Source organism: Hippocampus bargibanti, linkage group LG04, assembly GCF_051943395.1.
Source record: "Hippocampus bargibanti isolate YZ-2025 linkage group LG04, ASM5194339v1, whole genome shotgun sequence".
In the NCBI taxonomy this organism is placed as follows: domain Eukaryota; kingdom Metazoa; phylum Chordata; class Actinopteri; order Syngnathiformes; family Syngnathidae; genus Hippocampus; species Hippocampus bargibanti.
In genome coordinates, this window is record NC_142737.1 from 7,093,234 (window position 1) to 7,106,504 (window position 13,271).

Below are 13,271 nucleotides of genomic sequence, written 5' to 3' on the forward strand. Positions count from 1 at the left end.
TCCAAACTTTCGAGACACTTTGGAATCACAGCGTAGTCATGGAGTCTATACGGGCAAACTCGCTCGGTACACACAGACATACTGTACATATGGCAACTGGAAACAGGCTGGTAGTGTTCCATTAAACGTACCAGCAAGAGAGGAGCGGTACAGTTTCCAAGGAAGCCAAATAAGCAAGACATCGCAGATGACTGATGTTTCAAACTCAGAAATCCATTGTGTCATTTGTTGAAGTCATGGTGGAAATGTTAGTAGCTGTACAAGATGCTGAATCACATTGCCTAGAGGGGATGCACCTGCTTTTCGGGTGGTGAGCTTCCGATCATAACAATTTCTGATCTTCACAGTGTTCTAAATGGTGAATAGTCATCTACGCATCTACACATCACAATTTGACATTTTGCTCCATTTTTAGCAAGGATCATGCCATTTGACATGCATGATTTTCTTTTAGGGAGGAACATAAAATGATGTGGTAGCCCGGATCTGGCCCCTGCGCCCTGAGTTTGACACCTGTGATCTAAAGTATAGGAAACTAAACTGACCGAGAGTTTTGGATAACCTTTCTCTAAAAGCTACGGAGAAGAAACATCTGTCATATGTCAGACCAACACTTTTCATGTGACGTAAAATGTCATATAAAAAAAATCCTTAATATATGTTGACCATCTCAGATGTTTACCTAGTGTGTCTGAAGCCCACGTGCAAAATTGTACCAATGCACCTAAAGAGCAAAGCTCTCATTGGGAAAACGTATTTCCTATTTATTGACTTGAAAGACAGTACAGTGATACCTCAGTTTGCGAACCCCTTGGCTTACGAACATTTCGGTTTACGAACGTTACATTTATGAAAATTTTACCTTGGCTTACAAACTATTTTTCGGGATACACACGGAGCACCACAATGAGTGATGTGTCGTTCGCGAACGAGCCCGTTCTCCTAACAAGAAAATGGCAGCCAACTGTTTTTGTCTACTATTCCCCACACCCTGTCTTCGGTTAAAGCCACGTGATTGGTCAAGAACTCAGCAGTAAGGGGCGGGGGGGGGGGGGGTAAAGACAGAGAGAGAGTGAGGCCGTTCTCAAAAAAAGAAAATGGCAGCCGAGTTTTTTTTGTCCTCTATTCCCCGCCCCCAGTCGTTGGTTAAAGCCACGTGATTGGTTAAGAATGCAGCAGTGGGGGGGGGGGGGGGGGTAAACATTAAAGACACAGGCAGACGACAGAGAGAGTGATAAAATGGATAGAAAACGGTGAAATTTGGACTCGTTTCAACTTTGATAGTTCAAAAGCAGAGTGTAGACTGCAAGGTTAAAATATCCCATCAATCAGGCTCCATAAATAACCTGCACAAGCCATCTGTACACTTGATGCAAAAAGCTATCAACCCAGCTAAACAGAACACAATTGATGAGGAACAAGGTAAAATTATCGCAGAGAAAACACCTACATGGGATCATTCCTCAAGATGATGAAAGAAGAAGGCTACGTTCCTCATCAAGTGTTTAATGTTGATGAAACAGTCACTCCATTCCATCAAGCCATCAACGACCATCACAAAGGTAAATAAAATGACTTTATTATATAGTACAGTTTATTGCTTTGATTATAATACCATAGCACGTTTATTATAAATACAATTAGGTATCTTTTGTGTAGTTTTAAGGCTTACAAAATTAGAAAGTAGAAAATTATGTTTTATGGGGTGCTGGGAACGGATTCTTCTGATTTTAATGGTTTCCTATGGGAAATACATTTTTGGGATACACACTTCGCCTTACACACTCTATCTGGGAACCAATTAAGTTGTTAAGCCAAGGTATCACTGTATACAATATTCCCAAAATATTTGACTTTGGCGCCACAAAAAAACAATAACGCACAGCACACAACATCAAAATCAATGTCCGAGAGAAAGTGAATGGCTAAAGGTTGTGTTAGTAAGTCTTACCTGATGTGTTCCGCTCAGGTATAGCGGTGGTCCCTTTGATGGTTGATTCCGTTGTGACGGCTCCATGCGGCGTAGTATTGTTGGTTTTTGCAGTTAAAACCACCGCAGCAGCTGTGAAGAACTCAGCATCCATGTTTTCTGTCGTGTCAATCGATGTGAGGGTGTCATCGTTTTGTTCTGACACCTGATCAGCAGACTGGTCAAAGACACTCGTCGACCCATCATCGGATGTCACACCTTCGACGAGCATGAGAGTACCGGTACCGGTGTCAAACAGGCTTTCGTCTGGAGTCGCGACATGTTGTATTAGGACTTTGTTCTGCGTGGTTGTTTCCAGTGGTGATAGGGCGGTGGTGCTAACGTCCACCTCTGTGCCGCCAGGTTTGGTGTTAGACATAAAAGTGGTGCTAGTGGGAATGACGGTGGTGACGGGGATGTCCGTTTGGTCTGAGCTATTCAAGATGTCCTGTGACGGTCCTGTGAAAGCGGGTGGTGGGGCCTCCATCAGTAAATCTGGCTCGATCCCATCATCAAACGGGAACGGTAGCATCGGGTCAGTTGGTGTTGTTTTGGACGAACTGAATAGGTGTTCAGTTTCAATGTCTGTGGCGTTGTCGGTCAGATTAGAATTGAGGATAGTTTCCTCCGTTTCACCCTCAGCAAACATGGGCTCTGTGCTAGGAGAGGCATCGTACAGGATTGCATCAGTTTCAATAGTGCTGATCTCGATGACTGAATGATCGTCTGGCTCGGATGCTGACTCTGTCGTGTTAGTACTTCCTGTCACAATGTGGAGCTCGGGCAATGTGTCGCCACGATGGGGATCTGATTCGAGAAATGTCACATTCTCATGTACAAAGTCATCGACATCAAAGTCTGGATCTACTGGTTTTAGATCGTCAATATCTTCTTCGTGGTCTTCGAAAATGGTCGGTTCCACTGTGGTAAATAACTCTTCTTCTCCTGCCGGAGTAGGACTTGGTGGTACCATACTAGTAGAAAACATGGATGAGGTATCTGTGGAAACTGTGTCCTCTCCAGACTCTGATCCAGTTTCGGAAGTTTGAGTTTGAGCAACTGTGCTACTCTCAAGTAAAGGAACGGTGGAGGGGGTGCTTGTGACATTGATGACAAATACATCCACAAAAGAAGTCTGGTTGATCATCAGTTTCCTTCCTGGAACATATAGAAATCATAAATATTAGACTATGCCATTTTCTGGCAGAATATCAGTCGAGGCATTGGGAGGCGTAATGGCAGTTTTTGTGTCAGAAGTGGTTGGCAATCTGTTGGTAATGCCGTCTTGAAACGGGTGGGCATTAATATTCCCGAGTTCATTTGAAAGAAAAACACTATTGCGGCAGACAAGCAATGGACCCGACTTGAATAAGAACTCTTTAAACAGTTCCTCAAGTCCCTCAGACAACAAATGTGGCTCCTTAGAAGAACAGAATCTAAACATTGAGATCCAGCCAAGGCCCTTCACTGTGTAAACTCTTTACACAATTCATGAATGTTTGAACCTTTTAGCTTTTCTTCACTGTTGCCGAAGACAAACACAACTGAAAATTGACGCTGATAGATGACCGCGGTGGATTTTATATGACATTGGAGATTCATTAGCACCATAAAAGTTGATCGAGTAACGAACCAGAAAACAAGAAAAAACGCACAGAGCACGTGAACTATTCCAACTTTATCATGATTGACAAAAAGGAAAACTATTTTTTAGATTTGACACAGAGTTGCCGACCCGCGTCTTAGATGACCTTCAACATCCGCTCATTACTCATTGACTCACGCGCGAAAAGTAGTAAAGTGTGTACGCACAACTCCGAAAAAAAAAGACATCCGGTTTCTCCATCCTCATCAAACGATCTCTGATGTAAAGTGCCAAGACACAGTTTTTCCAAACAGGAAAACAGAGGCAGCTTTCAAAGGGACTGCATTATCTCACTGAATGGTTTGAGCTGTTGCGATTACTCACGCCTTTGTTTTGTACGAAAACTAACCAAACCGATCGCAATGACGCCATTACTTCGCCTCTAAATAACATTTTTTCTTTTTCTCATTCAATCGCAAATTTCATCTAGAACTGCTTCATGTCACAAAAAGGGTACAGAAAGTGCTGAAGAATGAATGACTCTCTGTGTTGTCATATTATTTGTTATTGTGTTTTTTTTTTTTTAGTTTATGTTACTTCCGAGTTGAGTGAATGCTGGCGCGTGTGGCTGCCGCTGCTCACATGCAGAAAAAATATCCTGTGACGGTCAAGTGTCCTTGAGAGTTTTGAAAGGCGCTTACAAATGAAATGTATTATTATTTGTTGTATTTTATTTTATGTTATTATTATTATTATTATTATTATTATTATTAGTTTCAGTTTTTTATCCCAAAATAGCACTGAATGAGGTAAACATATTTTTGGTGTGTGTTGAAATATGTTAAAATGGGTTTAAATCACTTTCAATGTCATGACAGTTTATGGGAGGGGTATTTTATAGACTCTTAAACCTCAACCCCGTTGGTCTACTCTATACAGTGCAGGCTTGTTGTTTTTTTTAATTTTATTTCCCCTGTTTACGTAATAATTTGTCTGGTGACATATGGCTGCGAGCGGGAAGGCAGGAAATGATGCATTGGGTCCCACCAAACAAGCGTACTTGAAAAGCACTCAGATGGGGGCGTAAATACAAATGGCCGAGAGTGAGGCGACATGGAACACACAGCGGGGGAGCAGAGGGTGGGCTGTTTGTGTGCCCTCTGAACTCGCCGGGGACTTATCACCGCGAGAGTTGGGCTTCCTCGGAGCACTAAATGGCAAGGCAGGGGATGGCTTATCTGCCCCAGCTCTCATTTGTAAAGAAGGAAAGGCCAGGTCAAAGGTCACCGAGGATGACCGAATTTAGAAGTCCGGCGGTAGCTTGGTCCATTATCCAAATGTCTGCTCTGATAAGTACTAGTGAGAATGATGGAGCGAAAAAGTCTGACAGCGGAAATGATGGGAGAAAGGCGAAAAAAAGGGAGTAAGATAGTGAGGCTAAAAAGGCTGACAGGTGAAGGATTCCGCTGCTTTTTCAAACGGAACCTATCATCAGTTGTTTGCTTTGCCCCGAGGATGCCGATTCGTTAAAAACTGCCCCCGGCCCGCTAACTTCCAGTGAAGCGCAACACGTCACTCCTGTTGAGATGTATTGCCCCTCGTCACTCCTCTTCCCCGTGGCACAACAATGACCTTATTTGTACGCATACTTGAATCTTTTCAAAGGGAACAAGGCCCGGAACGATCGAAATGAGTTAACTCTCATCCGCCGAGTGATACTTGAACGCTGTTTGAATAGTACTCGAGTGCGCAAATGTGTTTCATATCCATCAATGGGTTTCTTGGAGCGTCAAGGAGCACGTTGAGGGAAACATTTGGCTTCTCAAGAAAAAATCTTGACCATTAATCAGTGTCTGAAACTCATGACAAAAAGTTTGTGGAAACAGTTTGTGAAAAAAGTTGTGGAAAAAGTTTGTGAAAAAAGTTGTCTGCCGGGCCATGAAGTTGCGTGCCCCATTTCTCACAACTTGAAACAAAATAAGACGACTAATCGCAAAGAAAACATTGTTGCGAAGTATAAAGGACTTTTTTTATTAAGGAAGTACCTACCACAAATGCTCCCTTGCTTAATTAATGGTAAACATTCTTTGCGGAAGATTTTGCACTAGTTGTCGTTTGTCATCATCGTGCACAATGCAATGTTTGGGTTGCGTTGTCTGCTAAAAGCCACGTGGATTCCTCTTCTAAGCGCCTTTCAAGACTCTCAAGTACACTTCACTGTCACGGTATAGTCCGAAGCACGCAACAGGCTTCTGATTGGCAGCCGTGCCAAGTATGCAAATTGCCAAACGAACGTTCGTATGGCAATTTGCATACTCTGCCGAACGTTCGTTTGACAATTTGCATACCCTGCACGGCAGCCAATCAGAAGCCTGTTGCGTGCTTCGGACTATACCGTGACTGTAAAGTGTGTTTGAGAGTTTTGAAAGGTGCTTAGAAAGAGGAGTCCACGTGGCTTGTAGCTTTTGCTTTATTGAATAAAACAAACGTTTGATTTGAAAATAATCGTTCTTTTTTTTTCTTGAAGAAGTTGTCGGCCACCCGGGCCGACACATTTTGAAAGCTGGACGCCCGACGTAAAGGTTGTATGCCCGGGCCTCCGGGCAGACGATATTTCAATGACTGCATTAATCCTCCAATTAAAGTCACGGCCGGTCAGTGACCATCATTTTTAGGTAAACATTTTGTCACCACTACCCCTCCCCTTAGCTAATTTTTGCAGGAACAGAAATGGGCTGGGAAAAAAAAGCTGTAGACGGTGAGGTCAACTGGACTCAGCGTACTGAGAAGTTGGTACACCATCAGAATAATTGCTTCCATTTGATTTTAGTTTTATGATAAACGCTTTTTCATTAAAGTTCACCTTATTGAAAGTCATGTATCAGAGAATGACAACACGTGTAAAACAAATAAAGGACAACGTGTTGCACCTAAATCGGAATGTATAGGAAAAAAAAGTAGAAGGGTGGGGGACCCAATAGAAAATGAGATCATCGTCTGGACTGTTTTACTAAAATGTCTGCGCCTTCAATCCCACTTTTCAACAAAGCCAAATAGGAACACAAATTGTTGTCAGGGCCAAACCACAAACGGTAACTCCGTGTTCCGTGACGCTCATCACGCACGGTCAACGGGGTGTACTTCCTAAGGCTGCTAAAGAAGCATGATCTGCCATAGGAGGTGCTACGACATTTCTACACGGCTGTCATCGAATCCATCATATCATCTTCCATCACAGTTTGGTCCGGGGCCGCCACAAAAATGGACAAAATCCGACTGCAACGGACAGTACCGCCCTACCCACTTTCGAGGACTTTCACACTGCTAGAATTGAAACAAGGGCGCGAAAAATCCTCCTGAACCCTCTGCACCCTGCCCACCACCTTTTTCAGCTACTCCCCTCAGGCAGGCGCGACCGATCCATGCGCACCAAATCCAGCAGACATTTAAACAGCTTCTTCCCCCAAGCCATTAAACAAATAGAACTGTATCGTGCCTCTTTGATTTTTTTTATAATAATTATAATAATAATAATAATAATAATAATAATAATAATAATAATAATACATTTCATTTACAAGCGCCTTTCAAAACTCTCAAGGTCACTTTACAGTCACAGGATCAGTTTTCCTGTGGGTGAGCAGAGGCAGCCACATGCGCCATGGTTCACTCAACCGGGAATCACTCAAATAGATCAAGTTACCTAGCTAACTAATAGATAGCTAGCTAGTTAGACGGCTAATAGTTAGGAAATAGCTAGCTAGGTAGCCAGCAACGGTGACCCCGTTCAATCGGGAATAACTCAAATAGACCAAGTTAACTAGCTAGCTAATAGAAAACTAATAGATAGCTAGCTAGCTAGACAGCCAATAGATATCAAATAGATAGGAAATAGATAGCTAGCTAGGTAGCCAGCAACGGTGACGCCGTTCAATCGGGAATAACTCAAATAGATCCAGTTAACTAGCTAGCCAATAGAAAACTAATAGCTAGCTATCTAACTAGCTAGTTAGACAGCTAATAGATAGGAAATAGATAGCTAGCTAGGTAGCCAGCAACGGTGACCGCGTTCAATCGGGAATAATGATGATACTAGTGCAGTGTGTTCTACTGGAGACAAATTCCTTGTGTGTTCTACATACTTAGCAATAAAGATGATTCTGATTCTGACATGACAGTCTTACCTCGAAAGCAGTAAGCCCCAAGCTGGGTTGTCACCTCTGGAAATCCAGTTTGGTTCCGATAGCGGTACATGGTTCTGACCCCCAGCAGGCCTCCACCGCATTGAATTCTGGGTACGGAAACTGGGTGCCGGGCACTGCCGTCTGACAGCCAACCGTAGTCACACCTGTCGAGACCTCGTCGCCACGCGGCGTGAAGCTGGCCGGGTGTTGCCAATTCGCTATTTCTCTTCTTACATTCTTCCTTTGCTTCCTCAAAAGTCATTTTTTGAGATATGGGAGCGTAGAACACGTCACCTGGAATAAGAATGAAAAATTGGAACATATAGTGAATAACAAGATAAAATTAGTTGTAAATAATGTAGGATTATATTCAATCATTCCATTGCCATTAATTTAATTGGCAAATTAATGATTCATTCTAAAATGAATGCAAATGTTAGTAAGTCATTTTTTTTAAATAAGAAAAATATGAATCCATTATACTTGAAAAAAACATACAAATGTCAAATATCAAAAAAATAATAAAAAAAATAAAGACAGAAATAAACAAGTTTTCACAGTAATCTACGCAGAACATAAAGAATATATGCCTGTGATCATTGAATTGTATTGGATTAGCCTTTATTAGTCTGTGGAGAATTTTACATTCCACAGCGCAAAGTGATGATAAGAAGAGGAAAGGAAAGGAAGAAATAGAAAAACAAAATACAGAGCTGCTGTAAAAACAGCCACTCTCGCGGCGCCATCTTGAAGTCAACAAGAACAATAAATAAATAAATAATGTGTCACACAGACAGTCATTCAATCCTAAAAGCACTTTCTGCACCCTCTTTGTAGTATGAAGCAGTTCTAGATGAAAGAAGAGAGGATCAAGGCATCCTTTTCACCAGTGGATCAGTGACGTCATGGTGGAATGTGCATGTCTGCTACAAGCTAAATGTTGAAAGCAAACACCAAGCTGTAGCATCCATTGATGAAAAGAGATTGTCTCACAACTCCCTTCCCATGTAAATCCACTTCAATTCCAAGCCGCGACAGTTCCACATACGCAAGGACGCTGTCATTTGTCTACATGTGCTGCACCAGTGACACATTGTCAGTTATAACACTATGACTCTGTTTTTTAGCCCATCTATGTTGTCATTAACTTTTACTAAGACTGATAACAAATCCTCTTTTTCGGAAAACTTGCTCACAAGTTGCCAAACTGCCACTTGTAACAAAGTGAGTTGAATTCACTGCTACTATGTAGCGCTACTATCTCACTCCATTAATTAAAATGATATTATTCTGTTTTGCGAGGAGGTTAAACTCTGTTGCACACCTATCATTTCACACTATTAGCTCTTTGTAGCTGACTGCCACGACCGTCCTATCCAAACATCCTGCTTAGGATCAGTGTTTACAATTTGGAACTTGACTACACTGTCTCACGTTCAAACAACAGTGCTCAAAAGGATAAACAGGCTGAAAACATGATATCATTTAGTCCAGGGTGGAACATTTCTACCAATCCCATTTTATAGTGGTTCTTTTAATTTACAGCGGCATTGACATCCACCCAAGGAATGTCGTCCCTCCTTCACGTGTGACACATAGGAAGTCCAGAAGGTTACAACGTTTGTTGAGTAAGAGTAGATTTGATTTTCCTCAATGTTTGTCTGTGTAAGCTCTCAGTCTAAGCGCCTTTCAAAACTCTCAAGGTCACTTTACAGTCACAGGATAAGTTTTCTGTGGGTGAGCAGCGGCAGACACATGCGCGAGCGTTCACTCAACCCGGAAGTAACATAAAATGATCATCATTACACAAAAACAACGACAATAATAATAATAATAATGATAATAATAATAATAATAACATTAATAATAATAATAATAATAATAATAGTAATAATAGTACATTTAATTTCTAATCGCCTTTCAAAACTCTCAAGGTCACTTTACATTCACAGGATATTTTTTCTGTGGGTGAGCAGCGGCAGCCACACGCGCCAGCGTTCACTCAACCCGGAAGTAACATAAAATGATCATCACAACAACAACATCAACAACAATAATAATAATAATAATAATAATAATAATAATAATAATAATACATTTAATTCCTAAGTGCCATTCAAAACTCTCAAGGTCACTCCACAGTCAGAGGACATTCTCTCTGTGACGCTTACGAAGCTTCTCGGATGAGGAGCGAAACGTCCGGTGTTAATCTTTAGAGCAAATGTTATATATAATCTATGAAATGAAATGTGCTATATGCTTTTGCAAACAGTGTATATAGTGGACTATAGGGGACAGCTATTCACGTGTTGTTTTCTTTTATATTAATTTATCGTAATGTCACAGCAAGCATACCAATAGGCCATAATGTGTGTTGCCATTCGCCGCCATTTTTTCGGGTGTAAAGACGGATAAAAAAAATGGAGAGAAAAAAAATCCTGGTTGTTATTATGCAAAATTATGCACAAAGTAGAATTTGTATTTCTTAGAGTCAATATTTCAATGTTGCAATGGAATATCTGAGGCGAATAAGAGAAACTCCCACGAGATTAACAGCTGAAAGGAAACTGGTCAAAGATTTAAACCCTCATGGAAAGACTGCGTTGAGAGTTGAATGGAGCGTGTCAGCCATTATAGTCCAGAACACGAGTGATGACAAATACCAGATGTTTTCACGTCAACATTATCACCTTTTTTTATGTGCTAGATTACCACTACAAAGAGTGAATGTGATCTGTAAATTATCTGTGAAAATAGATTATTTTATTTTTTATGGCTTACCATGAAGTTTGTCCACATAACAGTACACGTCGTAAGTTTCTGTCGGTTTCCTGGTTCCATATGACCTCACACCAGGTTTATTGTGTAGGTTGCCATGGCAGCCCTTTCGGGGATTTATGATGGGGTATCTATGGACGCAAGCGATGGAAGATCCGTTTGACATCTTTCAGATAAGTGGACATTGAAATGTCAACATTCCACAGGCGGTTTTGAACGACAACGTACCTGACAGTCTGGTCGGCAAGCCATCCGGCATCACATTGATCAAAACCGTCATCGTACGCAGCTTTCAGCTGGTCGTACGTGGCGATGGTCGCGCCGATGTTGTCGCAAGCTTGGATAGCCTTCTCGTAGTTCAACGTGTACCGACTGTTGTTGGTGCGGTAGTGAAAGACGACACCTGGACCCACAAAATAAATATTTTTAAAAATAAAAATCGTTTGCGGCATTGATCCGTTTCATTTAAATGTCCAGGGGATGGGTTGAGTGTGTCAAGGTGGAACACCGCAACAAAACAAGTACAGTGATACCTCGGCTTACGAACGTTTTAGCTCACGAACGTTTCGCCTTACGAACAATAAATTCGCAAGTTTTTCGGCGGACGAACCAAACCACACAGCGCCACGGTGACTGGCGGACAAGTTTTCGTCGGATGAACACCAAACCACACGGTCGAACAGCGCCACAGTGGCTGGCGGACTAGTTTTCGTCACCACCTTTCTTTGAGTGCAGATGTGGTTTGTTATTGAGTGGAGTACGTTTGCTATTATGGGACCGAAAAAACCCCCACCGCATGCTAGTGTTAAGCTGAAGAGGACACAAAAGAAAATTACGGTCAAGCAGAAGAAGGAGATCATCAAAAAACACGAACGAGGTGAGCGTTTGTGTGACTTAGCGTCCCAGTACCAGTACCCTAAGTCAACCATTGCTACGTGTGACTAAGGGTGTTTCTGTGTTGTCTAAGCAACGGTCTCAGGCATGAGAAGAGGTTGAAAAACTTATGTTGATTTGGATTAATGAAAAGCAGCTAGCAGGGGACAGTGTGTGTGAGGGTATTATCGCCGAGAAAGCACAGCAACTTCACTCGGTTATCATCAAGTGGCAACCTGGAAGTTCGTTATCCATTGACAACTACCATCACAAAGGTAAATAAAACAACTTTATTATACAGTACCGTTTATTTCTTTAATTACAATACAATAGCACATTTATTATGCCTAAAGTAAGGTATATTTTGTGTAGTTTTAAGGCTTATTTGATAGAGAATTATGATTTATAGAAACCTGGGAACGGATTATTCTCATTTTTAATGGTTTCTTATGGGAAATAATTCTTTGGCAGACAAACTTTTCGCCTTACACACTTTCTGGGAACCAATTCAGTTCCCAAGATGAGGAATCACAGTACTGCAGTAGTCGCCAGCAATTATGACTCATTTCTTCATGATTCCAGAAAAAACAAAAGAATCTTACCATCGACATTGAGGTTTACAGTATCGCGGGTGTCCTCGATGCCAAACATGACCTCGCAGCGATACGTGCCAGCATCTCGAGCAAGCAGCTTGACCATGGTCAAAGAGGCATCCCCCACAATCTCGGGATGACTGGGCACGGAGACCCGGTTCCTGTAGGTGGAGCCGATCTTGATGATCCCATTTTGGGCTACTAACACCGTTGACTCAACGTCTCCCTCTAATTTGGTCCATTTGATGCGTAAATAGTCCATGGAAAAAACATTGGTGGCATTCGGGTTCACTGGTGACAGGGTTGGAATGATGGAGAAGAAACATGGAAGGCTAACTTTCCCAGAGAGAGAGCCAGTGACTGGCTTGATAATTGATAACGTGTCGGTGACTGAAAGAGAAAACAAAACAATAAAGGTTCATGGATATTTATCCTCATACAAGACAAAATAGGGCGAGTCTGCCATATGACTGCTGTGTATTTCTCGTCCTCGAAATACAGCCATCATTAACTAATAAAAGAAACCCCAAAAGTCAAAAACTGGATTAAGGTGGTCGGTGAAATGTATGAAATGTATGAAATGAAAAAGCTTACATTCATTGTCCAAGGCGAGCCAAATTTGAGAGACTATGGGATACCTGGAAAAAATCTACGGCAACCAAGTGCTTGTAAGAATAGTTAAAGGACAACCGACGCCTACGGACAAGTTGTGTCCATAATTTGTAAAATCACTTCAAATGACTGCTACTGAGCGTATTTGACAAAGAGTCTATGGCATACATCTATATTTTACGTTTTAAGACTCGCGCTGAATATTCAGGAAGTCTTGTTTTTGAGTAGATGACGATGCCTGACGTGACGTCCCGTCTCCAACGCCCATGACCGAGAAAGTGACACACAATGCATTTTGGGTACTTTGTTTGGTCTGAAAACTTTGTGTTGATCTGTGTTGATGGCGAAATTAGACGGAAAACATAAGTAACGCGATGGTGAATCGTTGTGTGTTGCACTAAGACTACTATTTGATACTAGTTGACACAAATTCCCAAAATACAAATCAGCCCATTTCCAATGGAGCTTGGGCGCCATCTTGTGCATTTTCCGGGACGCTACATTGGAGTCCAGACAGCTCGAATTGATACGGAAGGACTTTTTTAATCGATTGCAAACATGTATACTTTCCTTTTCAGAACTACTTGAATCATATTCATAACTGGATGAGTAACAAGAAAGCATATTCTCCGAATCTGAAGCCATTGTTTTGATTCTGGAGCAAGGCAAGACGTCTT

The 13,271-nt window shown here is 41.7% G+C and overlaps 1 protein-coding gene across 1 annotated transcript in view; it reads right to left on the bottom strand.

The window, feature by feature from the left end:
• The window catches only part of vcana (versican a), a 49,936-nt gene that overhangs the window by 25,567 nt on the left and 11,098 nt on the right, over positions 1-13,271 (bottom strand). Inside the window, 5 exon segments of the mRNA XM_088993778.1 lie at positions 1,952-3,127; positions 7,739-8,032; positions 10,520-10,647; positions 10,745-10,919; positions 11,992-12,372. Coding sequence (XP_088849904.1) covers positions 1,952-3,127; positions 7,739-8,032; positions 10,520-10,647; positions 10,745-10,919; positions 11,992-12,372 — 2,154 coding nt within the window.